This window comes from Leptonotus elevatus, chromosome 19, assembly GCF_054856555.1.
Source record: "Leptonotus elevatus isolate MCC_2025b chromosome 19, RoL_Lele_1.0, whole genome shotgun sequence".
NCBI classification, from domain to species: Eukaryota; Metazoa; Chordata; class Actinopteri; order Syngnathiformes; family Syngnathidae; genus Leptonotus; species Leptonotus elevatus.
This window is the reverse complement of record NC_141257.1, coordinates 14,952,103-14,979,283: the sequence shown is the minus strand read 5'-3', so window position 1 is coordinate 14,979,283 and position 27,181 is coordinate 14,952,103. Positions and strand designations below refer to the sequence as shown.

General features: G+C 39.0%; 4 protein-coding genes across 4 annotated transcripts; 1 reads left to right on the top strand and 3 right to left on the bottom strand.

Annotated features, from left to right (window-relative positions):
* Positions 1–694: 694 nt before the first annotated feature.
* LOC147158122 (sclerostin domain-containing protein 1-like) lies at positions 695–3,584 on the bottom strand. Its single transcript, XM_086062400.1, has 2 exons — positions 3,347–3,584; positions 695–1,647 (listed from the first exon to the last, which is right to left on the bottom strand). The coding sequence occupies exons 1-2, from the start codon at positions 3,540–3,542 to the stop codon at positions 1,247–1,249; spliced, it is 597 nt and encodes a 198-aa protein (XP_085918526.1). The 5' UTR covers positions 3,543–3,584; the 3' UTR covers positions 695–1,246.
* Positions 3,585–5,465: 1,881 nt separating this feature from the next.
* On the top strand, positions 5,466–10,424 carry ilf2 (interleukin enhancer binding factor 2). Its single transcript, XM_086062391.1, has 14 exons — positions 5,466–5,565; positions 5,972–6,031; positions 6,603–6,645; positions 6,967–7,071; positions 7,193–7,270; positions 7,364–7,466; positions 7,543–7,608; positions 7,714–7,830; positions 7,903–7,981; positions 8,069–8,156; positions 9,632–9,693; positions 9,771–9,885; positions 9,955–10,045; positions 10,119–10,424. The coding sequence occupies exons 1-14, from the start codon at positions 5,561–5,563 to the stop codon at positions 10,268–10,270; spliced, it is 1,164 nt and encodes a 387-aa protein (XP_085918517.1). The 5' UTR covers positions 5,466–5,560; the 3' UTR covers positions 10,271–10,424.
* A 725-nt stretch (positions 10,425–11,149) lies between these two features.
* pex11b (peroxisomal biogenesis factor 11 beta) lies at positions 11,150–13,731 on the bottom strand. Its single transcript, XM_086062394.1, has 4 exons — positions 13,353–13,731; positions 12,789–12,904; positions 12,374–12,575; positions 11,150–12,304 (listed from the first exon to the last, which is right to left on the bottom strand). The coding sequence occupies exons 1-4, from the start codon at positions 13,613–13,615 to the stop codon at positions 11,890–11,892; spliced, it is 996 nt and encodes a 331-aa protein (XP_085918520.1). The 5' UTR covers positions 13,616–13,731; the 3' UTR covers positions 11,150–11,889.
* Positions 13,732–14,519: 788 nt separating this feature from the next.
* On the bottom strand, positions 14,520–25,675 carry LOC147158119 (uncharacterized). The gene is made up of 3 exons (XM_086062390.1): positions 25,419–25,675; positions 19,369–19,680; positions 14,520–17,248 (listed from the first exon to the last, which is right to left on the bottom strand). Exons 1-3 carry the CDS (start codon positions 25,588–25,590, stop codon positions 16,488–16,490), a joined length of 1,245 nt encoding a protein of 414 aa, XP_085918516.1. The 5' UTR covers positions 25,591–25,675; the 3' UTR covers positions 14,520–16,487.
* Positions 25,676–27,181: the final 1,506 nt, after the last annotated feature.

Genomic DNA, 27,181 nt, shown 5'->3' with positions numbered 1-27,181 from the left:
ACATCGCAATGTAGTAGAATGAAAAAAAGAAAGGAAAGAAACTGCTTCACTTTGGTCAGTCATCAATGAAACAGTCCAAGCCCCAGAATCATATATTCACTGCCCATCTGCACTCATCCTCCATTAACCAACAAGAAGCTTGCTAATTAACGAACATATAAACAAATGTGCTGATACGATGTTTCTCTAATGTTTTTTCCCATCACTTTTTAGTGAGGTCTACACTCTATTCAATGACAATGAAAACAATTTCATCCACAAATTATCTCATTTAACTACCGTAGTCTAGCACATACCAGCACTTCATGATCTAAATACACAAACAGTCATCTACAGAGAGAGATGCAGACTGATAGAAACATTAACCTGCATCTTTTAATCACACTCATTTATTATATACTGTATTCAAAAATAAAAAATAACCCTAATTGGGTAAAAAAAAAAAAGAATGGACTCAACTTTTTGAGTTATTAAATTATTAACCCAAAATGACATCCAATATTTGGTTGTTTTGTGGGTTATTCATTTGACCCAACTTTTTGGGTTGATTGACTAACCCATTTGAATTGGGTCAAATATTAACTGACTCAACTTTGTCTTAAATAACTCAAAACGTTGGGTGAAATTAAATTAATAAGTGGGTTATTAATTTAATTTCACCCAACGTTTTGAGGAACCCAATAATAACCCACGGAGAAACCTGTTTTGGGGGATTGTTTTTTTTGGTTTAATTTGATCCAACTTTTTGCATTAACTAAATAACCCAGTTGAATTTGGTAAAAAAATGAACCCAACCAGTTATTAAAGTTATTAAACCCAAAAAGTTGGGTCATAAATAAATTAATAACTCACAAAGCAACTCAAATTTTTGGAGTTGTTTGTGGATTATTCTTTGACCCAGCTTTTGGGTTAATTGAATAACCCAATATAATTTGGTCAAAAATGAACCTAACCAACGTTTTGAGTTATTTAACCCAACATGTTGGGTAAAATTAAAATAATAACCCACAAAGTAACCCACTTTTTGGGGTTATTTTGTGGTGTGGTTTTTTTTACCCACGTTTTTGGGTTAATAACCCAACTTTGAGCTTTTTGGGTTAACAATTCTAAAATTGGGTTGGCCCCTTTTTAACCCAATTTGTGTTATTTTTTTACCCCATAGTTTTTAGAGTGTATGCACATCTTGAGAACAGAGACAGCACGGGCTTTAGGGTATTTTCTTTTGTAGTTGCACTAATTGTCTAATTTACTCCTCGGGGAGTTGATCCCTCCTGTGTTTTCTCTTCTGTTTGCCACTGTGGACTGAAGTGTCCTTGTGTCCCGAGTCATTCTGCTGTCTGGAGTACCGTTTGCACTTGCAGGAGGTCACCACGGTTATCTTGTAGGTCCTGGCGCTGCCGTCCTGGCACTGGAGCCAGATGCGCTGTGTCCGGGTTCGGTCGATGACGCAGCGCCATTCCTGGGCCTCTCTACGACTCCAGTACCTTCCAGTGTAACCTCCGCCAATCCAGTTGGGCAGCAAGTGAGCCGGCAGACACTCGCCAGCGCAGACTAACTCTTTGATGGGGTTGATGCTTGTGCACTGGCCATCTGAAATATACTTGGTTGATCTCAACTCTCTGCAGCCAACCTGGCTCTGGTCTGGTCCTGGGGCATAGGGAAATAATTAGTTAAAATAAAGTTAATAATATGTTTATCATTATGATTGAAATCTGCAGGGATGCTAAATTTCACTGCATCATAGTAAGAAGATTATTTAATATTGTGGCAATCTTATTTAGCAACATATGAGGGTGAAAACATAAGAACCACTGCTCAGTGTGCTGTGTTATTCTGCAGTATTACAAAACACTACATAATATATGGCTAAATTACAATAGATATAAAAGTCTACATACACATATTCAAATGCCAGGTTTTTTTTAATGTAAAAAAACGTGTACTATATATAATAAACACCTAGTAATTGAACATTATCTTTGTAAGTGCCAAATTTTTAGTATTGAATCTCCATGTTGTGGCCTGCGAGTGTATCAGTTACTTTGCGATCAAAAATGTGTTGCTCATGCTATTTATAACTGGACACATTTTCAGTTAAGGGGATTTTACACTGAATGAGCATCTTTTAACTCAAAATGACACTTAGAAGAAAAAAGGCACAATTATATTATTATTATATGTTATATTAAAATAATTTATTTTATTTTTTATTTTTTTGGATGAAAAGTTGTGTGTCCAAAATTGTTCATTCTGGCGCATCCAAATCCAATGCTGTAAATATTAGATGTATAGCTACTTCCTGGACCGGTTAAAACAAATTGACACAAGTCTGATCCACACTTCCGAAATATCAATTTTGTAAAAATTGTCAATTTAATTTTGTTGGTAATTATTAATGATATTCATCTATGAAGACACTGATCATGTTTAATGGTGTCTCATAATAACTATAAGAGTGTAATTTAACAAGGTGGGAAACAGATATTTAAAAAAGTGACAATTTTGGAGGTACAAGGTTTTGGCCTGACGTCAGCGATATAACCCTGAAAACTGCTCAGACCACTGACACTGGCACAGGGTAGACAACTGGTCTAAATTGATGTAATTCATCCAGAAATATGTAAACAGGGGGCATCAAGATCTCTGAATCATTGTATTCTTTTTATTCTATTTTTTAAATTATTGTCCAATTAAGCAAATCATTGTGGGTGAGGAGTGGTTCCCAAATGTCCAATTCACAGCACAAATGTGCCTGTGCTGTGTCAAGAATCTAGTGCACGACTAGGACGCGACATTTAAAGAGAATGAAAGGAGCCTTGATTAAAGTCAGCTGTGAAAGTACAAACACTGGGTCTAACCAGCCTCTGTGCAGTTACACCGCACGCCTCGTAGGATTTACACCGGTCACAAAAATAGAGCCCCATATTTCTCTAAATCTTTGCTAGTGTTCAAATTATCACTTCTTCGTAAAAAATCACAATGTCCCATCACTAGTGAACATGATGTGAACTCATGCTAGAAGCTAGCAGGATCCTGTGAAATGGAACAAAAGATAGTATTTCATCAAAATTGCTTTAGAGTGTGAAAAGCTATGAAAATAGTCGATATTTTTTCTGAAACCCAACTTATGGCACAATATTGCGTATTTTCCAACTAATTCCAGCAACTACAAAATCACTATTCAAAGTCCAATTATTTTTGTTCTTTGTTCAGCCTGTTGAAGGGTTCGAATTCAGAGGCAATAATCTTAACATATTGTAACTCTTCATAAAAACAGATTAGACCAAACTACCAGACACAGTAATCTACTAAAACATTAGTCAGTACGTGAAGATCCATAACTCACCATTATTCGCCGGTTCAGATTGCCGTTTACCACCATTCCTTGCTTGGTTTGTATCTTCCTTACGTGGCTCGTCCTGCGTGATGTGGGTCGTGTGTGCACGGAGTGACTCAGTGGCGTCGTTGGAGAAAGCGGTGCAACTCCTGCTCAGCAATAGCAGAAGTGCAAGGAGTTGGACTGTGATAGTCAGGTGGGTCATGACTGCAGCACACTGACGTGATTGACTATGTGGAAGCGCCTGGTGCAGTTTTTGCTTTTACAGGTGTATGGCCCTCACTCCACTTTATGAATGAACAAGACACACCCACCTGCCCTGCAGCCTGCACTGGAGTTCAAGCTTCTTCTTCTACTTTTGTTTTAATTGAAATTGCTCCTTCTTCTTCTTCTTCATCTTCTTCAAATAGTAATATTTTTAACCACAGCTATACTAATGACCTGGAAACCCATATCTTGGTAACTTTAACTCACTAACTCATCAAAATCTTGACCCACTGTGCTGGGTATAAATAAACCCAGTATTGGCTTGGACCCAGTGCTGGGTTAGCTCTTTCACCCAATTTGGGTTATTTTTAACCCAGCTGTGGAAGTGAGCAAAATATCGTTTTAAGAAATTATATAGGTCATTCCAGAATTGGAGGACATTTGGGCTTTAAAATTCTTAGGAAATGTACCTTCACTTTTGGAGTAGAAGCTAGCTGTTTAGCGAGCGCTGTTATTGCTGACCAAGAGGACAAACTTATTTATCTAAATAAGTAAAGAAAAATATTTTTTTTAAATGACAATAATTGTCTTATTCTGATCATATGCATAACAGATTTGCATGAGGTAGAGTGAGACACACAATCAAGTCCTACTATATTATTTTAAAAAAAAAAAGTGACAAAAGTAGAGAGGACATACCTTTGCTCTATCCATTATTTTGGAAAATTGTTGATGAAGTCCAGCATATCATGTGTTTCACTGCTTTCTTCTTCGTCTACCATGGTAAAAAGGTTATAGTAACAGGGCTGCACGCATCATGTGGAACACGCTTCATGAATAATAATTATTATTTGAAATATTATGTTTATTCAAATGAATGTTCCTACAGTTGCAAGAGACAGCAATACATACACCAAAAACAAAAAAAACCATGACATTTAAATTTCATTTTAACTGCTTTATTTGAGATTCAATTTGATCATTAGCCTAATGGGATAGGACAAGACAAAATGGCATTTTAATGGTGTATTTAATTTAATTTAGTGTATTTATTTATTTACTTATGTGTTTGTTTGTTTATTTATTTATTTAGATTTGTTCTCAGGATAAGTACATTTACTCTGAAACGGCATGTTTTAGTGTTTTGTATGTGGATTGTTTAAAATGTAATGGGTGGGATGTAAAGTGTCCTCCAATTCTGGAATAGCCCATATGATTGGGCTTGCAAGATTTATATTTTTGATGAACACCATTATTTTATTATTATTATTATTATTTATTTTTTTTAGCAAATATCTCATTCAAAATTTTTACTTTTTTTGTGACTCTTTTACAAACGTTTAAAAAACAAACAAAAAAACAATCAAAACTTTCTTAGTAAATCAGTCAGCACTGTTGACTTCAAAGGCATTGGGCAGGTTACATTGACATGGTGTCACATAGAAGCTGGAATCTTGATTTTGGGGGGGGTCAAATCCATACAAATACATGTATTGGAAGTGCAGTCCAAGAGAAACACTACAAAATGACTCAATTTCACGGAAGAAATATTATAATTTAGGTTATAAATGGAGCTCAGTGCTTCTGATCGTGTTTAGGCCATCAGAGAAGGCCGTATTCGCTCTGCCAGCTCACCACAGTTAAGAAGATGTACGACAAATTGAATGTTGTTTCCTATAATATCTAAAGGCGTATAAGGCCACAACTAAAAGGAACAAAAATACGAGTATAAAGTTATAGAAGCACAGTGATAAATATAAATTGCCTGTTTTGCGGCTAAATAATATTAAATACTGGAATCAAATGTTCTCAAACATTTTACATCACATTAGTAACTGTACACGTGTACCACCCCAAACCAAGCAGTGGCAGTATTGCATCGCCAATGGTACTTTTCCGACATCTGTAAATTTCCAAGAACAAGAAAGGGGAAGTACCGTCGTTGCCGGTTATTTGGAGACGATTATCAATTCTCCTGCATTTGTTTGTCTTTTCATTGCCAAAACGTCGTACGCAATGAGGTAAGAAAAACATCGATGTTTTGAAACCTTGTATTTTTAAGTGATTTAGTGGAATTTACAGGAAATATGTGTATTCTCTTCGTAATTTTTGTTATCCTGGCTCCAGAGCAGCGCGGCCGTTAGCCTTGCCGAAAACTAGTCCATGAAATTATTATTGTTATTGAGATGTATTGAATGTTATAAATCAGATTTAGCTGGAGCGTCTTGATGCAACGGTTGCTATTGGACTTAATTTAATTCAGTTTATTGTAGATGAAGAACATACTAACATGTTCGCGCATGCGTTCACATAGCGCTGCTAGCTAGCTTCTTGATTGAATGAATCGATACCCATTCGATAGTTTACGTCCACAATTATCTTCAGGAATGTCAATCATTTTCGATTTATTTCTTTGTTTGTGTTCAGAGGGGACCGCGGCAGGGGTCGAGGAGGCCGCTTTGGGTCCCGTGGAGGACTGGTCCAGGGGTGAGCTACCTGATTGCTACGCTAATCATGCTTGCCACATCTGATGACCCCATTTCCAACCTAAATGATCGACTTTGTATTGATTTATCACCAAAAAGTCAATTGTCTTCATTTTGTAACATTTCCCTTGACTAGCAAGCCCTGGTCAATGTTTTTTTTATGATATATTTTGTCCAGAGTTCAGCCCACTGTGCTGCTATGCCAATCTAATCTGCCCAGGCCCTTCAGAAAATCTGATGTAAATTCAACCAATATTCAAATTGAGCATTTTTCTATCCTTTGATTGGTGTGCAGAACAAGACAAGTTCACATGAGAACACCAACCTGTATTTTTGTGGAATTATTTACTTCTGTGTTGTTTTATTGCATTTTTGTGCAGTGTTGTTTTTATTTATTTATTGATTATTTATCATTGTTGTTGTTGTGGTGAAATTAATGTCAAAGGCCCAGAGAGCAAATTCTAATACTGTATTAGGGATATCCCGCAGAATCTACCCAGTATTTGATGAATATGCTGCTTCCCTGTACTTTTACAGTAATAAATGAGTGTGGACATTTCATTCCTGTTTAGGTATCGTCCATTTGTTCCACACATCCCATTCGATTTTTATGTGGTGAGTAAAACTTTTTTTCTTTTTTCTTTTTTTGCAAGTCACTAAATATTCAATGTATCTAATTGTGATGTGGTATTTGCGTTATGTTGAAAGAAAAAACCCCCAATAGATATTCTTAAGTAGTCATATGAGAGCTTTAGGCTGTTGCCATGTACTAGATACTTTTTTTCAACTGAAGTAATGTTTTACCTAGACCTTAAGACTGAATTTAAATTATAGGTCCAATTATCCAATACTGATTTAATGCCTACAATATACCCATCTCTTTCTGTGTACTTTTCAAGTGACAATGATTAATTTGGAAGTTGTTGTTTTCGCCAGTGTGAGATGGCGTTCCCCAGAGTGAAGCCCGCACCCGATGAGAGTGCGTTCAGCGAGTGTCTACTGAAGAGAAACCAAGACCTGAGTCCGACACCTACCGAGCAGGTCAGTACAGACACATGAGATTATAATCTTCAGTATAATTTAAGGTTGTTCAAACATTTCACTTGCGTAACGCTAACTTTGTTATAATGGTCTGGATGGATCTGTATTTTCAATTTTACAGTCCTCCATCTTGTCACTGGTCACAAAAATCAACAACGTTATTGATAATCTGATTGTTGCCCCTGGTAATTTTGAAGTGGTGAGTCATATTTCAATCAATATTACTATTATGACTATCAAATTTTATATAAATTTTATATGTGAATATTGAGCGATGTGTGTTTTTTTGCAGCAAATTGAAGAGGTGCGTCAGGTGGGCTCTTACAAGAAGGGTACCATGACAACCGGACACAATGTTGCTGACCTTGTTGTGATCCTCAAGATTCTTCCAACATGTGAGTGTTTGTTTGCTGTCACTGTCTAGTTTTTGTCTAGAAAAGATGCTTTGTATAATGTCATTCTGTGTTTTAGTGGAGGCCGTTGCAGCTCTCGGCAACAAAGTAGTGGACACTCTTCGAACCCAGGACCCAAGTGAAGGTACCACTGAGGGATTTTAAACATACTTTCCAAACAAGCAAAGCTAAATAACATTCAAAGTAGGGTTATTACTAACTACTGCACGTGTGTGTCCATGCGCGTCAGTGTTGTCCATGCTGACCAACGAGACGGGCTTTGAGATCAGCTCAGCAGACGCAACTGTCAAGATCCTCATCACCACCGTCCCTCCCAACCTACGCAAATTGGACCCTGAGCTGCACTGTATGAGTCATACTCACACTTATAAAAACATAAAAGTCATGCCCATCTTAAGTACTTGTGTGTGTTTTGTAGTGGACATCAAGGTACTGCAGAGCGCCCTCGCAGCCATCCGCCACGCCCGCTGGTTTGAGGAAAACGCTTCTCAATCCACGTGAGGGGAAACTCCCCTTTTGCTTTTAGCGATACTTGACATTTTTGAAACACTCACCGAAATGTGATGTCACTTCCTGATTTTCAGGGTGAAAGTGTTGATCCGCCTCTTGAAGGACCTCAGGTTGCGCTTCCCTGGCTTTGAGCCTCTCACTCCTTGGATTTTGGACCTATTGGTAAGATAGAGAAGTGCAGTGAATCCTCCAAAATGAAGCAAAATTCATTCTTCAAATACCTTTTATAAAATTACTGTATCAAAGAACTAAAAGATATAACCACATTTGTATTTCGTAACCATATCTGCCCTCTTTTGTTAATTAACTAGTATGACAAACTTGGCGGAAGGGGGAAATTATTGTACATTTAGCACAGACATAAGATACAATTAATTTTTGATTAATTGCGAATTAGCTATGGAAATTGTCCTATTAATTATGATTAAAAATGTATTTATTTGACAGTACTAATATCTAGGGGTGTGCCAAAACATCGATTATTAGATTCATCGCAATGCAAAACTTGACAATTTGATTACGATTCATTAATGTTCAAAAACGATTATTTTCCACAATAACTTAATGACAGGAACACGAAAGTAAAAGACACGCCTGCTGCCCGCATAAGATGATGATGATGGCGGCAGCAGGAGTTACTGAGCGTCAGATTTTCTCGTCAGGATAAAAAGCTAGCAGGAAACGTGTAACAGCACCTCTTGCGTTTCCACCCCAGTTTCGCGGAGAAGAATCCGACGGTTGTTGCTGCTAACCAGCAAACAATAGAAGGACTGTCAAAACTTCCCCGCAGCTTTGAAAGGGCGAGACGAATGTCATCATCCACCGCAACCTTTAGTCCATATCGTTAAATAATCAAATCGTAGCACCCTAAATCGTAATCGAATTGAATCGTGGGGTGCTTTAGATGGCACAACCCTACTAATATCACCCTCTTAAAATTTTTTTGCCTAAATCATCATCTCGTGATGCAAATGTTTTATTTGTTTCCTGGAAAATCTGAAAAAAATGACTTGAGCGATTATTTTAAGTCGTCGTCAATATATAAAGTGGGTGTGTACACGAGTACTCCCTCTCGAGTTACATCGTAAGTGACCTACGTCGTTTTGACTTTACGGCGTCATCATTAATTTCCCACAGTAATCACGTCATTTTTGTTATTTAAAGTTGTGTTATCTCCAGCAACGGACGTCCATCGAGCAGGTCGAATTGTCATCAGGCGCGTCACATTTCCGTGTTTAAGTTTGAATTAGCTCCGCTCTGCTGTCCGCCAGCAGAGAATGTCCGCAGAAACACGAAATATTGGTTCTGTGTCGCGCAAATATGTTTTTTTAAATTACTGTACAAAGTATTTTGATGTGAATATCAACTTTAATGGGGAAATCCGACTTAAGTCGAAATTCAGGTTACATCGCCAGCGTAGGAACGGAACTCGGACATAACTCGAGGACTCCCTGTGTATGCAGTATGACTTGGGCATTAAAAACGGCACACATTCACTGCCACAGACGGCTATTGAAGTCAAAGATTCATTTTGACTAGGCTGGCAGTGAATGAGTTAAAAAGTATGAATTTAGATTTGCTGATAACCTGCAGAAACCCTGTTGAACAATTACATAGCAAAACCTCTGATATTCCAGGGTCACTCTGCAGTGATGAACAATCCATCCAGGCAGCCACTGTCCCTAAACGTGGCCTACAGGTCAGTTCATACTCTCCTGTTTTACACATCCATTGTTATTTAACACTTTTTTTCCCCCCCAACATTTTATTTTGAAGGCGCTGCCTGCAGATGTTGGCCGCTGGCCTCTTCCTGCCCGGCTCGGTGGGCATCACTGACCCCTGTGAGAGCGGAAACTTCAGAGTGCACACAGTCATGACTCTGGAGCAGCAGGTAGGTAACTTTTTTTAATATAAATTTTTTTGTAATAATAACTGTTAATGTTACGTGTGTTATGTGCAGGACATGGTGTGTTTCACAGCTCAGACACTGGTGAGGGTCCTGTCACACGGAGGTTTCAGGAAGATCCTCGGCCTAGATGGAGATGCTAGCTGTAAGATCCCGTCGTGAATTTACCACACATCTGAACAATGTGCTATGTAATTATTTTATTGATAATTTTGTAGATCTGGCTACCGAGATGTCCACTTGGGACGGTGTGATAGTGACCCCTTCCGAAAAGGCCTATGAGAAGCCCCCAGAGAGGAAGGAGGAAGAAGATGAGGCTCTGGAGGAGGGAGGGGATGCAGAGGATGACAGCATGGAAACCCAGGAGTGATATACATGTTAGAAAATCGTTCAAATCTGTCAGCTGGACAGAAACACCAGCAGGATTCCACCGTCACATTGCGTTCAAGAAAAAGATTGGCTACAGTTGTGGTTTTTTTTATGTTTTTATTGCTGTTATTCTGAATAAAACTTTTTTTATTGTCTTTTTAGTCTTGTTATGATTAAACAAACCCAAAACCCCCAAAATGGTCCAGTGAGAATGGTAAATATACAGGTGTAAGTGATTTACAATTGCAATGTAAATACTTTTCCTTTTGTAAATAGAATTGAGTTGATCAGTCTGTCAGATGAGAAAATGTTTCACAAATTGAATTATATACAATACAGGCCTCAAATGGACATTAAAGCTAATGTGCAGAAGGGTCATGTTGAAAAGTAACTGAATATTAATACATTCTCAATATATTCCAGTAATGGTGGAATAGTGCCACCAAGGCTTAATATGTTATATGCAAAATTAAAGCATTTCTGACGTGTACGACTTGCGAATGAGGGCCACGTATAAGTATATTTTTTTAGACGGTGGGGGCAATATTCCGTGGCAGATTTGCGGGGGGAGGTCTGAAATTTACGAGAAATACGTCGCGTAGCTATAGTCTAATGTGAGGATTCGTTGGTGGTTAATGGGACACTGTTTATAAAATGAAAAGGTAGACTGGAGACATTCATTCTTAATACTTTGCTCGTCATATACGGCAGCTAGAGCAACACTTCCTGATTCCCTATCAGCTGACTAACACTAACCTATCAGAAGCTAGCATACTTAAGGTAAATGCAAGTGAATGACAGAGAGCAGCAGATTCGACAACTTAGCTACTTATACAAAAAAATATCAAAATGTATGAATGTGTAAATAATTCTGCAAACATAAATGTACAAGTAAATATTTATTTTAACAAATTAACTTAAATGCTTGATCCTCAGTGTGTGGACCTTTGCAAAGCGAGGCATCTTTGTCGCAAAGAGCGAATGCATTCATGCTTAATGTCTGCTGAAGCAATTACTATCTCCTTATTTAAAGTCGAAAATGTGTGATTTTTTTTCTCGCAAATTTGGCACTTTATAAAGTGGCAAATTTACAAGTTTTTTTCTCTCTACTTTATAAAGTGGCAAAATTGCAAGTTTTTTTCTCGGAATATTGCCCACGCCCTCTAAAAAAAAATTATATATATATATATATATATGTATATATTCATACGTGGCCCTAATACACCATCGTATATGTCAAACAACATTTTCAATTACATTTTGTAACTGCCAAATATGCACTGGCTGAAACCTGACTTGCCATTGGAGCTCCTAACCTCCATACACACTAAACATGAACTACACATGGATGAAAATACAAATATTAACAAGCAAAACACATCTGTAGGGAACTGCACACAAGAGTATGATGTACTGAAAATGTTTTTGTCACATTTGATGAATATTCTAAATGGCTCCAGATTTTGATGATTAATTCTGATAGTGGTGGCATTTTGATGTATTAAGTTAGGTAAATCCATACTAAAAGCCCAAGTAGCATATGGACGACTCTTCACTGACCAAAAACAAAAAGTCAGTCGCCAAAACCTGAGATCCTGCTCCTCCTCACTGTCCATAACTTCATGGCTTAAGTTTAAGCCAAGGGTGGACAATAGTAAGAATTGATAGCAAAGATGAGGCCAGCCCACAGGCACCGACAAAGCCCGTCCCAGTGGGGTAAATGGCCAGTCGGTCCAGCGGGATGAAGATGTCGCAAGTGTTCTTCAGCAGATCCAGCAGCAGTGGCGGGTTGTTGTGTAGCACTGTCGCCAATAGGTAGAGCCGCCCGTGCAGCCACTCTGATAGGTAGGGTAGGACGGCTGAAGCAGCGATGGCCGGGGATGACGGCGAGGACAGGTCGGGGGCCATCAAGGTGGGGCCGGGCTCACGTGAGGGGGGGGATTTGGCCGCTCTGTGGCGGGCTTCTCGTTCCATAAGGAGGTGCAGTTCGTACACATCTCGAGTCAGGTTGAGGATCAGAGCAAATAGGTAGTACCTAAAACACACAGTATAAATAAACACACACATGATGGGGACAATTGACACGCAGTCAATGTCGACTCACTTAAAAGATCTCTGGCTCCATTTCTGTTGGTCTAGATTAGATATGAGGCCAGTCTTGCTCGCCCAGAGGACGTTGTCACAGGCGAAGTACATTGCTCTGTTGAGGTGGCTGACGGTCAGGCAGAGCCTCAGTATGCTGTCAGACAGATGAATAGCCCTCTTTGCCGCCTCCACGGCCTCAACCGAATTTCCCAGACGCAACACTGAGACACAAACACAACGTATTCAGTATTCACCATCTTGCATGACTTGGAAAAATACACCTATGAAGTTACACTTGAAGCTCAAACAAGCCAGACATGATTCTGGATGTGTGGTGGTTAGCGGGCTCCCTCTAGTGGTATGTGAAAGACTCAACCAGTAAAGTTTTGTTTTTTTCCTTATCAACTTGAGAGGTTCGACTACATTTTACTTACACTTTCTTGTCAGGCTCATGTGTGCTTCCAACTGACTAACAGTTCTGCGAAGTTGTGCCCCTGCACCACCTTTGTGCAATGTGTAGCCCAGCAGTGTGCAGGCATATTGAGCAGCCCTGTAAAGCACAAAATAAATATATGCAATATGTTTTTTTACTCTGCCATACAGTTGAGAGGATCTTGGTTCTCTGTATGGGGGTTCCAGTTTTCTTGGTTACCCCTGCAATTTCCAAAAAAACATGCATTTATGGAACTTAAATTATCCATGGGAGTGGGTGTATGTTTTTTTGTTGGAATTGGAGTGTTTAAAAAAAAAAAACAGACGTCCTATGACAGGGCCATTTATTTCATGAGATTCGCAGGGATTCTATTGCAGAATTAAACTTTTTATTTGTAACAGTTCATAAACATTGGCGTAAAAATGGAACATCTTACCCTTGCAAATCATTGTCTACCAGTAGTGGAGTTCAAATACCTGATTAGTTCCGTAGCATTGCTTAAAAAGTTGCTAATTCAATTTATTAAACATGAGCGTGCAGAGAACACATTGTGGCGTAACGTTACCGTATTAGCCTCTCCTTGGCTTGGCTCTGCGAATTGAACCGAACCCAGGAGTCCATTCTGTCGTATCGAAACAGCTTCCAGGCCCGCTGATCTGTTGCTAGTTTGTTAGTTTTAGCAGCTAAACGCCAGTAATCTGTGTTAGTGGTTTTCAAACAGCGAATATCCGATAATGTTGAAATATTTAAGTTTACGCATGTAGTGTTGTAAAATACGAGGAAAGCCCTTTTTAAAGTGCACGAACCACCGGGGCTGTGTCCGAACATCCACCCTTACCCCCAAACCCCTCATTTACCATAGCCTCGTACTTTAGCATAGATATCAAATAAGTAGAGTCGATGTCTGGTCCGTGCTGCTGGCCAATGGAATCAAACGTCCGCACTGGCGGCCATCTTGCCACAGTCACCTCGCTCCGCCTCTCTCATTCGTTACTTTAAAAAAAATGTTTTATTGAACAACTGTTGCAAACTAACAACAAACATCATCAAAGCGATCAAACTATTGCAACAAAAACACACACTAAAAAACACAACAAAAACACAAACCAAACAAACAAACGTTAAAATGCCAGGGGGATACTACACTCATAAAACAAAACAAAAATATATTAAAGAAATTTAAATGTCAATTTTCATCCATTGGCTATAACTTAAATCTTGCATTCAAAGTCCTCTCAACCTTTTTAGTTTGGCAGGCATTGACTGATTGCAAATATAACTCAAAGTCTTTATTAAATACAGAAAAAAAGTGGTTTGTGAGTTCCAAATTTACATTTATGTATGTAGAACTTTGCTAATATAATTCGCAAATTTACCATTAAAAAAAACTATTTCTTTGTCCTCTTTACAAAAAATCCAGACCCCATTTTTACAGGAATTGATAACCACAGATTTTCTAATATAATGGATGCCACAAAAAGTTAAATAACTGATATTTTTTTGTGCAAATTTATTTTCCAGAGACACACAGGATGCAGTACAAATAAGTCTCGAAATATTCTCAGCCGCTCAATGACAGATCTTGCTGCAACCATTGGTTAAATCTTTTTCTCATTCATTACTTTGCCCGTGTCCAAATTCACAAGGCTGGGTCCTCGAAGTTAGGACACACCTTCTCATGAAATGCATCTCTCTCGAGAGAGTGAGTGAGAGAGATACATTAGGACAGGGGGAGTGTACCAATGATCAATATTTATTTTCTCCAGCGAGACATAAAAAAAACCCTGATCATCACAAAGTGTCAACTCATCCTAACAAAACAATATTCCAAAATAAGGTAGTCTGTTATGAAAAAGAAACAACTTTTCTCCACGTTGGGTGGGTTTATTTGAGTCCCTCCAGTCCTTCTCCAACCCTACCTCAGTCTTCCTTTGCTCCTTTGTTCTCTCCTCATTGCAATCAGCCAGGCCTGCTTTAATCAAGGGGTCAAAGTGACTACACCTGTTGGTGTTGTGAGGCATCCTGGGAGATGTAGTGTCCAGATGGGCGGCCATTTTGGTGGCAGTCACTAGCTTGTGAAGAGGAATGTATCGTGCCTCCACTACACATCCCCTCGTGATGCCACAATACATACACTAATTATTCATACCTGTTTATTAAAATAAAAACTATAATTGTGTTGGAATATTGGTGTTTTAATTACAACTTATTTCATACTGATACATAGAGTACTACATATAGTGAAGACAGATGCTAGTGTAACACAATCAAACCAACACATGGATCAATCATTGTGTGTGCAGTGTTGTTTCCAAGTGGGGACATGACATGTTTTGGACCTGAAAGAAAATTTGCCTCAATGAAGATTCTGGACTGGCTTCATGATTGGAGGAACAACAGCAGTCACACATCATAAACATTTCGACTGTTTTGGTGGTAGGCTTTAGTAAAATGCCTTTTCACTAATGGGCAATCACAGGAAGATTTTTGATTTAAAAAAAACAAAAACAAAAAACACTTGCTGCGTAACTCATATTCCACCAACGCAATATTAACCAAAATACCATATTTGGACAAGTGGGGCTGCATAGAACATATTATTGTCAAAAAAATTTGGGGGGTTGGCTTCACATTTAAGATTGACCGGGCACATAGGGCACTAATGCCGAAACCTAGGGAAAATCAACCTTTATTGGGGTTAAACTCGCTGCCTACACAGTGATGGAATAGATTCTACAGCAAGCCTGGAAACAGCATACAGTGATGATGGACGAGAGGCAGATATACTTTGATAACGATTATTCTCTGGAGTTGCAGAGGAAACACGCCCAGGTCAGATACATCGTCAAACAGCAGATACGCCCGTGTCAAAATTTAGCAGAACTAAATTTAATAATAAAGCATATATTTGTGGAGACTAGGGTCAAGCTGTATTTTACAGTTGTAAAATGTGCAGAATTTCACAACTTAATGTTAATGATTAAATAGCTCCTAATATCAAAAGGAAAATGCACTGAGCTGTCACTAAAGTATTACAGATGCAACTATGCCATCTAGTGGCAGAAAAATGACCTCAACACAAATAATATTTCACTCGTTTTTACAGTACAGTACATTTTTTTAATTTTAACTCAATTTTATGAATTAGTATGAAATTACTATATATATGACTAAAAGATGCAGCCATATTTCTACTAGTCTAACATTTTCCCCCCACTTTTATGCTAACGTAAGTATGAAAACTTGGAAAAAAGTGTTATTGTACATTTATTTGAAATTAATTGTGAGGTACCCATTGAAGTCAAGCGAATAATTACGATTAAGAATTTTAATCGCCTAACACCCCCGGTTATAATTATAATTTATTTCTTTTTTTTCCCCTTCAAATGTGAATGTGTCATACAAGAGTGTCACAGTGATTAGCAGAAACAGGATTTTTGTCTTGTCTTTGTTCATGAACTAAAATGATCGAAGATTTTAGTCCAGTTTTTATTAAGTGGAGTAAATTGTCTTTTCATCTTTATTAGTCGTTGAAAATGCATACTGATTTAGTCCCAGTTATTGTTTATTAATGAGGCTTTTAGTCTAGTCTGTTTTTGTCCAGTGAAAAATGTGTTGACGAAAATATTTTTGTTTAGTTTTCATTAATGACATTAACACTCTTGTGACCAGAGAGAATTTCCTACCACAAACTGAGCAACTAAAGAGTTTCTCTCGTGTGTGTTCTCATGTGCCTGATCATATATTGTTTTTGAGAAAATTTCTTACCACAAACTGAGCAAATGAAGCGTTTCTCTTCTGTGTGTGTTCCCATATGTATGACCATATTTTGCTTTTGAGAGAATTTCCTACCACAAACTAAGCAACTAAAGGGTTTCTCTCCTGTGTGTGTTCTTATGTGCTTGACCATAACTTGCTTTTCAGAGAATTTCTGGCCACAAACTGAGCAACTAAAGGGTTTCTCTCCTGTGTGTGTTCTCATATGTCGATGCAATACTGACTTGTTTGTCAAACTTTTACCACACACTGAGCAGGGAAAACCCTTTTTCCGCATTTGTGTCATTTTCTTGTTGCCAATTTTCCCTTTTTCAGAGCATTTCAATTGCTCGTTGTCACCTTCACAGTCTGTGTCGCTCCTCAAATGTACTTCCATGCCATCACTGTCAGACAGTGGAGCTAAGAGGCCGACTGGTGGTGGTCCTCCACAGTGGTCTCCACTTGGGCTGTCATGATGAAGCTGTGACCACTCAAGTGGTTTGTCTTGGTAGTCTTCACTCTCCACAGAAACACCAGTCAGTGGAAATGTGCCCACTTGAGCATCTTCCTCTTCAACATGGCGGAACTGTGGAGCTGCAGCTTCCTCCTTAACGTGGAAGGGCTGTGGATCCTTTTGCCCCAAAATGGGGCTTTTCCCCTGCGGCTCAGTGGGAAGTTCTTGACGACCAACCAGTGGATGGATGCCTGCAGGACGTAAGTCAATTTTGTTACGATACCCACTGCCATACATTCAAAAATATTTTCCAACAAAAACATCATCATTGTGTGATGAAGTAGTAATCTTTCAGAGTGGACATATTGGTGGAGAGCCCAAGCACACATTCAGAACGTGGGACCATTTTAAACAAACAAAAAGACATAATTCCATACATTTGTGAAACACATACTAGATGGAAGTGAAGGCAGGGAAGTTTAGCGCTTTAGCTCAGCATCACCCCAACTTCAGTATCTTAGGGAATATTTGGCCATGGTTCATCAAACTATTCCATTGAAAACAACAAAATGGGGACTTCTGGCCAGACTCTGACATGGCGACAGTACAAGCTGCGAGCTCTTTGACACGGAGACTAAGAAAGGCCGATTGAACATTGGCAAACCACGCCCAAACACACACAACTCTAACATGTGGCTCGTAGCTCCATTGACTTCTATATTAAAATCGATCCACAAAATTGAGCTTCATTAAAACTAGACCAGAGGTCAGCTGAACGATGATCATTTATATATTTCGTGTTTAACTTTGCTCCTTGTGATGTTCATTGTACAGGACTTTGCTTTACACTTTCTTTTTTTGTAATATTAATTTATGTGTATTATTTATATTTCAGTAATTGTAAAATGTTATACCTTTATTTTTACTCCAGCATATCTGGCTCATTTGTTTTAATTGCCAAGTTTGATATATTGCAAAATAATTGTGGTGTGAGTGAGAGTGAGAGTGAGAGTGAGAGTGAGAACCAAGAATTGGAACAGAACCGGTTCAAATGTGAAAGGTACCCATCCCTAACGGTAACCATGCTGATCTTCCTCCAGAAGAATTGTTAACTGCTTTTGCCCAACTTATGCACTGGTCTTGTTGCTTTACAAAACAGTTTCCTTTTGCATTAAATCATTCATATCTTTAGCATCATAATTTGTTCAAGACATCTATTTTTCTGTAAACCTTTGTTTTTATTTATTTTACATTAGTGTTGTTGCAGTTGCAAGACATGCTAATAATTTTTTTAAGTTCGTTTTTCTTTATAAAAAAAAAAAGATAAGAATACCGTTAAGACACTGGATTGATAAGCAGTACCGTTAAGAGTAGTAGTATTGATAAAATCTTAACAATCTCTAATTATGACACTTCCAAACAAATTACATTCAGGCTACAAGTGTTAACAGGAAAACATTTCTGTAAGATTTCCAGCTGACTTAAAGTACTTTGTACTTAAAAATTGCTGTCTCACCCGGAAGGCAGAGCTTGCTTCCGCGCTCACATGGCTACTTTGCATATCGCCATCTTGTTTTCACCCGCTTAAAAGGACAGAACAGGTCTCGCTCTCTCTTTTCCTGCTCTCTTCCTCACCATCACGTTACTGAAACTACGCCACCCAAAATAGTTTATAAATAGAAATTGTAGCGACTTCAGATTATGAGCATTTGAGGATTTTGGTCGTTTGTTTGCTCCTAAAACCAAGCAAAGTCGAACATGTAGCGGTAACTGCAGGAATTACAACTTCCCTCAGTACCGTTGCATTTACTAGTCCGTCCTAACGGCATACATTATTACTATTATTATTAACTCTATTATGGGAGGACAATGCACATAATTTCAAACAGAAATCAAGGAATTCCCACATGCCACATAAACTGACGGAGAGGACTCAGACACATGTTCTTACTCGGATGAAGCTAACATGGGGAAGCAGCAAGTTAAAAACAATGCTTTTCTACCCATACTTTTTGAAAAAAAAATTCTTCCAAAGTCATGTTGTTCTTTTAGTCATTTAGTAAGTTAGGTTTAATTTCTTTAATTTGCTTTTAAATGTCTTAAATCATTTAGTTTCTAAATGCTTTTAAATGTTTCACTGTTAATTATGTGAAGCACATCGAGTTAATTTATGGATAAAATGTGCAATATAAAAACAACTGCCTTTCCTTGCCTATAAGAGGACATCTGTTTAATGCATTAAAACAAGAGCCCCAGAAATGGAAAGAACTCCACGTGTCTTGTTCTATTCTCATTTTGCGCAGATATTTTTTTTAACCACAAATTGAGCGTCTGTATTGTTTTTTGTCTTCACATGCCGGCCATTTCCTGCCTTTTTGAGATGTCTTCTTTTTGGAGCATTTCGATGGTCTGCCGTCACCTTCACGGTCTTCGTTGCTCCTCAAAAGCTCAATTTCTTCTTTGTCGTCACTTTGTGCAGGTGGAGCTTGGAGGTCTTCTGGCACTGGTTCTCCACGCTGATCTCCATTGGGTTCCTCTTTACACTCCTGCACCGCCGATTCGCCAGCCAGTGGCAACATAATCGCACTGGCCTCCTCCTCTTCCTTTAGGGGGCGCTGTGGATGCTCATGCAGCTGAGGCTGATGAGCCTGATGAGCCTGATGAGCAATGAGCCTCTGGACATCTACAGGATGTGAGCAAAACAAATATTTCAACTCACATAGGCTAAATATGATATGTGGTATGAAGTCAGACTGCTCAAAATTATGTTTTTCAAAGAGAAATACTGTCACTTTCAACTGGATTAGACACGCCAACCTAAGCAGTCCAGAGGTGGAACTAAGTTAAATTTTTGCAAGTCCCATATGAAGCTCAAATCTTAACCTGAACATTTCAAGTAAGTCCCAAGTTACTGTCCCGACAAACAAGTCAAACTGCGTCTGCACTAATTTCAAGCTGGTCAAGTGTTATGCAAGTCAGACATTCTTGTGTAATTACAATCTATGTTTGCACTAAATCCTAATCGTGTTTTTATCACCATTTATTTGATGAACTTAGCTTCTGTAATAGAGTATATAATAAACCCATTTAGTAATCATTTATTTATTAAATGATCATTCATTAAAAATACATTTACCTTTAATTTTTTTATTGTGATATGTTGTTGTGAAGGAATGCAATTGATATCGTGACATGAATTCTGGGCCATATCACCCAGCCCTAACTCACGCTCAATACGTGAGTGATGACCGACCGCTCTGATTTAAGAGAGAAGTCACCATGGTCTATAACAGGGGTGGGCAAACTCAAACCTTGAGGGCCGCAGTCCTGCAGGTTTTGCATGTTCCCTTCTCAAACACAGCTCATATAGGATCAGCAAGCTCTGCATAAACCTGATAACGATCCTGCTGATTGGAATCAGCTTGTGTTGGAAGAGGCAAATCTCCAAAACCTGCAGGACTCCGGCCCCTGAGGACCGAGTTAGCCCACCCCTGGTCTATAAAGACAGTTATACAGCAGACGAGGCATTACATCTGCTTCAAAATACTTCTATTTCTACAATGCAACTCTTAATTTTCACAGCGTACTGTATTGCTTTTTCCTGTGCCTGGCATACAAACCAGGCATGTTGTTATAGTAGTCAAACAACATTTTATCACGTTTTCTAATCAAAATGATCCTAACAAATCAAATTACAACGATCCAAAGTCCAATTCTTTTCAATGAGCAGAGAGCATCGTTTTACCGAGGAAAAAGGCTGCATTCGTGGGAAGTGGTAAATCGGACTGATCCCACTCGTATTGTGTCACTGTGTCAGTGCCGACCTTAAAGCGAGGCAAATGTAAAAACAAGACATATGCTCACGTGACACAAAGTGATTTGGAATGACTGTGTTAACAGGAACAACAAACAATTTATTGGAATCAGCCATCTTTGTTGTTTACATTTGCCTCAAATGCCTTGAGGGCGGAACTGGGACACTCCAAGTGGGATAAATCCGATTTCAAACCCTCCTCAAATGCAACATAAGACTTGTGACAATTGTGACGTAATTTCGGAATTGTCATTAGCAAAATATTGGCTGTTAGATGTGATAGAGTGGACATATTTTGGGCTGTAGAGACAGTATTGACCATTTGCACCGACGTCACGTGATCACGTGACTGCCCTTTGACAGACGGCGGAAGGAAATGATTGTTGAATGCAAGTGGACGTGACCCGGAGCGACTTAGTGACTGCTATTTAACAAATTAAAAGTTAGTATTGCCCATAGAGCCATGGAATCTATTACTTCAACCGAAGGTCGCCTGTCAGTCGAAGTTGCACATTTAGTCAGGACTCATAGAGCGCGATATTTACTTAAGTTGGAGATCGCTAGTTTGAAAACAGCCCCTTACTTTCTGTTGCCTGCTGTTTTTACCAAGTTAATCAAATCGCAGACTTTGCCGGAATTCACAGCGCACGACCTATATCATTATGTAGTCAATGTCGTCTGTTCTCCTTACATCGGGGCTGATTCAAAAGTTTGTCGCTGGCTTTGTCTCTGGGACGAGATGGTACGCTCACACTGGGGGACAATATACCTCATAATGCAAAGGTAAAACTTGTTAACCATGCTAATTGACTTATTTTTACATAGTCCATTATATATTGAAACGCTGTGATGATGTTATGTTACTATGTTTAATAGCATGGAACAAATGACTATCGTAGTGGCAAACTATGCAGTAATTTCATGAATATGACTCTGGCTCCAGAGTAGAAAAACTCCAAGCACAAAGAGGAATCAAAATCAAAATAGTCAAATGCACTTAATAGTTTTAAAGAAGGTACATTTTAAAACTAAGCTGTTTGTTCCAGGGATGTGATTTGACCAAAGTGAAATTATCTGAAAATTTAGCCGGGGGTCTGGGGGCCGCGGGCACTCAGCTAGGTCCAGAGCTCATGGGTTTTCCGTGTTTTTAAGTACTTTCAATGCACTCAGATGACATAGAAACAGACAAAACAACAGCATAAATTTTCAATGTATATTGAACTATCCCATATAAAATTGCAGTTTTAGTCAACTCAAAATCAGTCACATTCAAAAACATTGGACTGCCTTTGCTTTTAAAAACTATCACTGAGAATATCATCATATATATTTACCATGCAATAAATAATTTAATCAATCATTCTTAATTTAATACATAATGCATAACAAAAACATAAAATACCTCATGCAGCAAGCTCTGGTAAAAACACAATCATGCATTCGTCGAATGCATGATTGACTAAGATCATCTCTGTAACTGCATACATCAAGACAGTCAACATATTGAAACCTGAAAAGTGCAAACATGCAGCATTCATTTGAGTTTGTGTCAATGATTAACCATGTTAAATATTTAAGGCCATTTTTATTACGTTATAATATTTTCGAAAATTAGATTTCGATTAATTTGAAAAGTTTACCACCGACCTCAAAATTCACGACTCTATCAGCAACTTGTACAGGTTGTTGGGGTGGATCACGTCTCTCTATTACCGCTTCCGATTGTGATGTCAATAAGGGATGGAGGCCGTAAAGTTTTGGAGTTTTCGTTTGGGCACCGAAACTTCCAGCGATGGAATAATTTGTTCTTGACTGGAGTTCTTTCACGTGTTTTTTGCTCTTTGCGTGACTTTCAAGAGCTTTGAAACCTCTCCCACCATAGTCAATGGTATCATGGCACCAAATGCAAAAAGCGCTTTCCCGGCACGATCGATCTTCCGAATAAAGTCACTGAACAAATTTGTCACAGTCTTCTTTCCAACATTTGTAGATATATCCTTCTCTAACCAGTCCCATCGAAACTTGTTTTTTACGATCTTGTCCATTTCCTTAACTCGCGGAGCATCTTTGCGTTCGATCACGGACATCTTTCTTTAAACACCCGGCAAAAACGTCTGAGAAATGAACAATGGCATACTCCTATGCCTTTATAACAAGCGCGTTTATTGGTCAACAAACAATGGCATACGCCTATGCCTTTATAACAAGTGCGTTTATTGGTCAACACGGAGACTTCAGCCAATCGCAAGATCCGTTTCATTTCAGTTACGGAAACACTAAAATGGAATGCTGTCGAGAGACGAAATCGGATTTTTTACCACTTAACTCTTTGACTGCCAGACGTTTTCAGAAAAGGGATGCCGCCAGTGCCAGCCGATTTAAGCATTTTGACTGATTTTCAAGGTCCACAGAAAATGTTCTGTTTGGACTATGGAAACACACGTACTACCAAATGAAAGATTGGACTTTCATCTTTCATCAGAAAAAAAGAGTTTGTTTCTACCTTATTCCGTTCTTTAGTAATCAACAATAGAAAATGGTTAGTTTGACCCAATTTCGCCCGTGTTGGACCAAAATACGGAGAAATCAAGCTTTTAGTGAAACGATATTATTTCATGCATTCTAGTGAATTTGACACTTCTTTTTGTCCATGAATGATGCCACAAACACCTAAATAGTGCTTTACTTCTATAAAACACTACCACCAAGAATGAAAAAGTGTTTTTTGATAGCAAAATACGTTTATTTACATTCAACAGTGTAACAATTTGACAACAATTTGGCAAACTATTTACAAATGTGTGCAACTGTGGTGCTATTTACAAATATGTGGATGTTTCAACGACAGTTTTTCTTTTTGTAACACTCTCCTGCGTGCAAAGAGACGCAACAGCATTTGCACAACAGATTGCCTCTTCGCGTTTCTTGCCGGCCGTTTTTTTCCGGGGAATAGCAAGTATATACTGCAGTGTGTCATCAAGTCTAATATCAGGATCATGCTACGGTTACGTTACGGTGGTGTTACGTCTCGCTTCCCCGTGTCCTTCAGTTGCTATACCGAGTGGTAGATGTTCTGATCCATTTCATCCACTCCATTCATGGTGGCATCGTAGTCCAGAAACAGTGTCTTCTCCGTGATCAGACTGTACCCGCTCCTCCGATGAATATGCATTGGACTCGGGGTACTCTTCATTGTCCGATCGAATGTCCGCTTGTGCAGCTCCGCGTTTTCCGGCCTTAGCAGCGCTAGCCGCGCTAGCCGCGCTAGCCGCGCTAGCCGCGCTTTGCCGGTGGGGCTTACTACGTGTTCATAACAGTCACGTTGGCGTAGAGTCATCTTCATCATCATCATCAATCTGCATTGGTCGATGCCAACTCTCCATCGCCCGATCGAATGTCCGATTGTGTAGAAGTACCCGGCCGGCTATTGTGCGCGTTTTCCGGCCTTAGCAGCGCTAGCCGCGCTAGCCGCGCTTAGCCGTGAGGCTTACTACGTGTTCATAACAGTCACGCGTAGAGCTCGTTGTCATCATCATCGTTGACATCAATGCGCTTTTTAGTATTGATTGATGCTTTCCGTCTTTGAAAAAAATGCTCAAGCTGAGCTGCTTGTAACCGGTTGCTTGGTCAAGCCATTGTGGCTTGGATCAGCCATTGTCTCCTCAACACTCTAGCTCCGCCTCACGTCTTCTACTGACGCCCACGGTGGGCGGCCCATCCAACCTTGTGCAAAGAGAGTCATCGCTGCCCTCTAGGGGCCAAAACGAGTCTTTGACTAATCAGATCAGCCTGATTCTTTCAGCACAGCTGCCCAAGGCTTTCCTGCACCCGTTTTTGAAAAAAAAAAAAAAAAACATAGGGGACGTCTTTTAACGTCCTCGGCGCCCTTCCCTAGGTTTATGCTAAACGTTTTATAACGTTTATGGCAGTCAAAGAGTTAAAAAATTGTAACATTTTATTTTTGGAGATAAAAAAAGCGGAATTCCGCGAATTAGCGGAAAAATCACATCCCTGTTGTTCGTGCAGTTGGAGTGGATGCTAACTATCTGGCTTGTTAATGTGATTTGAAACACGCAATTGGACACCTCTGTTACAATCTTTGTTAGAGTGTACGTTTACTAGTAAAATGTATGAACATTTATCTACTAATACAACATTTATCTACTAACCTTATCTACTAACCTCGCAAAAAATGACCGCTGCAAATCCGTGAATACTTTGTGGGCTGCCAGTCCTTTCTCTTGATTGCTGCTACCAATCGACGTCTTTTGTCTTCATTAGTAGGTATGCGATAAAAAGCAACATTTTGTTTACTCATTTGTCTGTCTGTACAAACAACCGCACAGCGAGATATGACCATTTTATAAGATAATCGATTAGATAAAGGAATTTACACTGTACGAGATTCAATGGTTACAATGGTACAATACAGGCAAGTGGCTCTTTTGCCGTCCACAGCGTCCCCATGACCCTGACGTCACGTGCAAAAGGTCAATAGCCCCGAAGTACTGCGTGCATACATTCCATTAATGTATATATATTTTTAAATATGTATATACATACATACATGTATTCGTAAATGTTAAGTGGAAGTTTAGTGAACAGACCCTGCATGCGTGTGGCAACTTGAGTCTTGCAAACAGCTTCCACTCGTTGTTGCTCGGTCTCCGCTCTCGCTCGACAAAGTTGCTCCTCGTACGACGCTATCGCCGTTTCAAACATGCCGAAGATTTCGTCGGCGGCTGCAAGCAGTCGCTCCCTTACCAAATCTTTCAACATTTTGATGTTATAGGTGAACGCTGACACATGAATACAAGCTGAACCTCGCGCTTGACCTAAGACGGTGCTAACATCCGGAAGTTGTGTGGGCTCTTAACCGGAAGTGTTTAAAAAACGTTGCTATTTCAGTTTCAAAATGAAATGAAAGTTTTGTTTTTTTAAGAGAAAGAAAGAAAATACTACATTCTATTCTACAGATACTTGACTAGTGTAAAAAAGAAATACTAAAAGCAGAAGAATTGATTAAATCCCTGTCCATACATATAAAAAGCAGAAATTGCTCAATGGACTCTATGCACAAAATCTCATAACGCAACGCCTTTTCCGGTAATGCGATCGCTGTTTGTTTTCCTTCAGAGAACCTCGACCAGTTGTCAACGTTTTGGAGTATTTTTTCGTCATTTTTCTTTATGAGTGTGGTTGCGTGCATTTGTCAAGGCATCGAAGAAGAGGAGAGATGAAAGTACGCAGAGTGATCACCGCTGTGTACCCACATAGACAGGTTATAACTCTGCCTTGTTTTTTTCTCTTATGCTGACCACCAGAGACAGTTTGTTGTAACTTGTTAACATTCACAGGGATAACTATAGTTGTCGACCACACAGGGGCGCCGTTTGTGAACAACAGAGCTGTATTTTGAAGCTTAAACTTTGACGTGTTGTTACTCTGTTTACGAAATTATCTAATGTTTATGCCTTTCTTGCGTTTTGACTTTTCATGTGCCTGTGTGTATATTAATATGCTGCCATTTTATTGTATTAAAAAACATGAAAATATTTTTACGAGTCATTCTTGCACCGTTGACAACGCTGTCGGATTTCTAAAGCAACCACTTTTCAGCAAGGCATTAAGAGAAATGTCACCATGGGCTGACATTAAAAAAAAAAAACATAGTAGAGGCATTACATCTATATCTCAAAATATTGACGAGGCAGAGATCATCGGATCCCGTCGACGAAGAGGAGAAGACTTGGACGAAGAGGAGGCTACAGACCAGAGAGTTTTTGTTGTTGGCTCGTTGATTTATTGAACAAATTAGCCCGTTACAAATAAGTATATATAATTTGAATTAAGAAAATAATTAATCAATCATCCAATTTACATGTTCAAAAGGAGTAGGAAGCACAATAACGTGTACATATATATTTTTTTATCTAATAACGTATCATTAAAATAAAAAGGAAAAATCAAAAAGGAAAATGAACAGTTAGCTGGCAGGTTCCATCTGAAAGATCCGACACCTCAACCTTACCGTCTGACTGGTAGGGGGGAGGGGGGTACTGTGTGGACTCCAGTAGTCCCGGGAGAGGAGCTACAATACATAATTTACATTTACATTAAAACATTTAATAAACAAAATAGCTTTAGTAGCTACTCAAACGGCTTGTATTTACGTGTAATAATAATTTTAAGCAATGACATCATTACCAGAGCTCAAGACGTTAAAATTACGGCTCTGGGTGATCCTAATTCTGATAGACATAGTGTGGGTTAAAGATTTAGGCTTAGAGTTTTACATCACATCAACAGTGCGCTCCGCTGAAGTCTCCCCGCACCGGAAGGTTGGGTGCACTCATACATCGAATGCAGA

Excerpts from the sequence above, each read along its gene's own strand:
- ilf2 (XM_086062391.1), top strand. Across the intron at positions 6,646-6,966 it reads TCCCATTCGATTTTTATGTG|TGTGAGATGGCGTTCCCCAG; the intron begins GTGAGTAAAACT and ends TGTTTTCGCCAG. Across the intron at positions 8,157-9,631 it reads CTTGGATTTTGGACCTATTG|GGTCACTCTGCAGTGATGAA; the intron begins GTAAGATAGAGA and ends CTGATATTCCAG.
- LOC147158122 (XM_086062400.1), bottom strand. The coding sequence starts at position 3,542 with ATGACCCACCTGACTATCACAGTCCAACTCCTTGCACTTCTGCTATTG. Across the intron at positions 1,648-3,346 it reads ATCTGAACCGGCGAATAATG|GACCAGACCAGAGCCAGGTT; the intron begins GTGAGTTATGGA and ends CCTATGCCCCAG.
- LOC147158119 (XM_086062390.1), bottom strand. The coding sequence starts at position 25,590 with ATGTTGAAAGATTTGGTAAGGGAGCGACTGCTTGCAGCCGCCGACGAA. Across the intron at positions 19,681-25,418 it reads AGTTGCCACACGCATGCAGG|ATGTCCAGAGGCTCATTGCT; the intron begins GTCTGTTCACTA and ends CACATCCTGTAG. Across the intron at positions 17,249-19,368 it reads AAAGAAGACATCTCAAAAAG|GCATCCATCCACTGGTTGGT; the intron begins GCAGGAAATGGC and ends TACGTCCTGCAG.
- pex11b (XM_086062394.1), bottom strand. The coding sequence starts at position 13,615 with ATGTTCGGACACAGCCCCGGTGGTTCGTGCACTTTAAAAAGGGCTTTC. Across the intron at positions 12,905-13,352 it reads GCCAAGGAGAGGCTAATACG|GGCTGCTCAATATGCCTGCA; the intron begins GTAACGTTACGC and ends TGTGCTTTACAG. Across the intron at positions 12,576-12,788 it reads CATGAGCCTGACAAGAAAGT|TGTTGCGTCTGGGAAATTCG; the intron begins GTAAGTAAAATG and ends TTTGTGTCTCAG.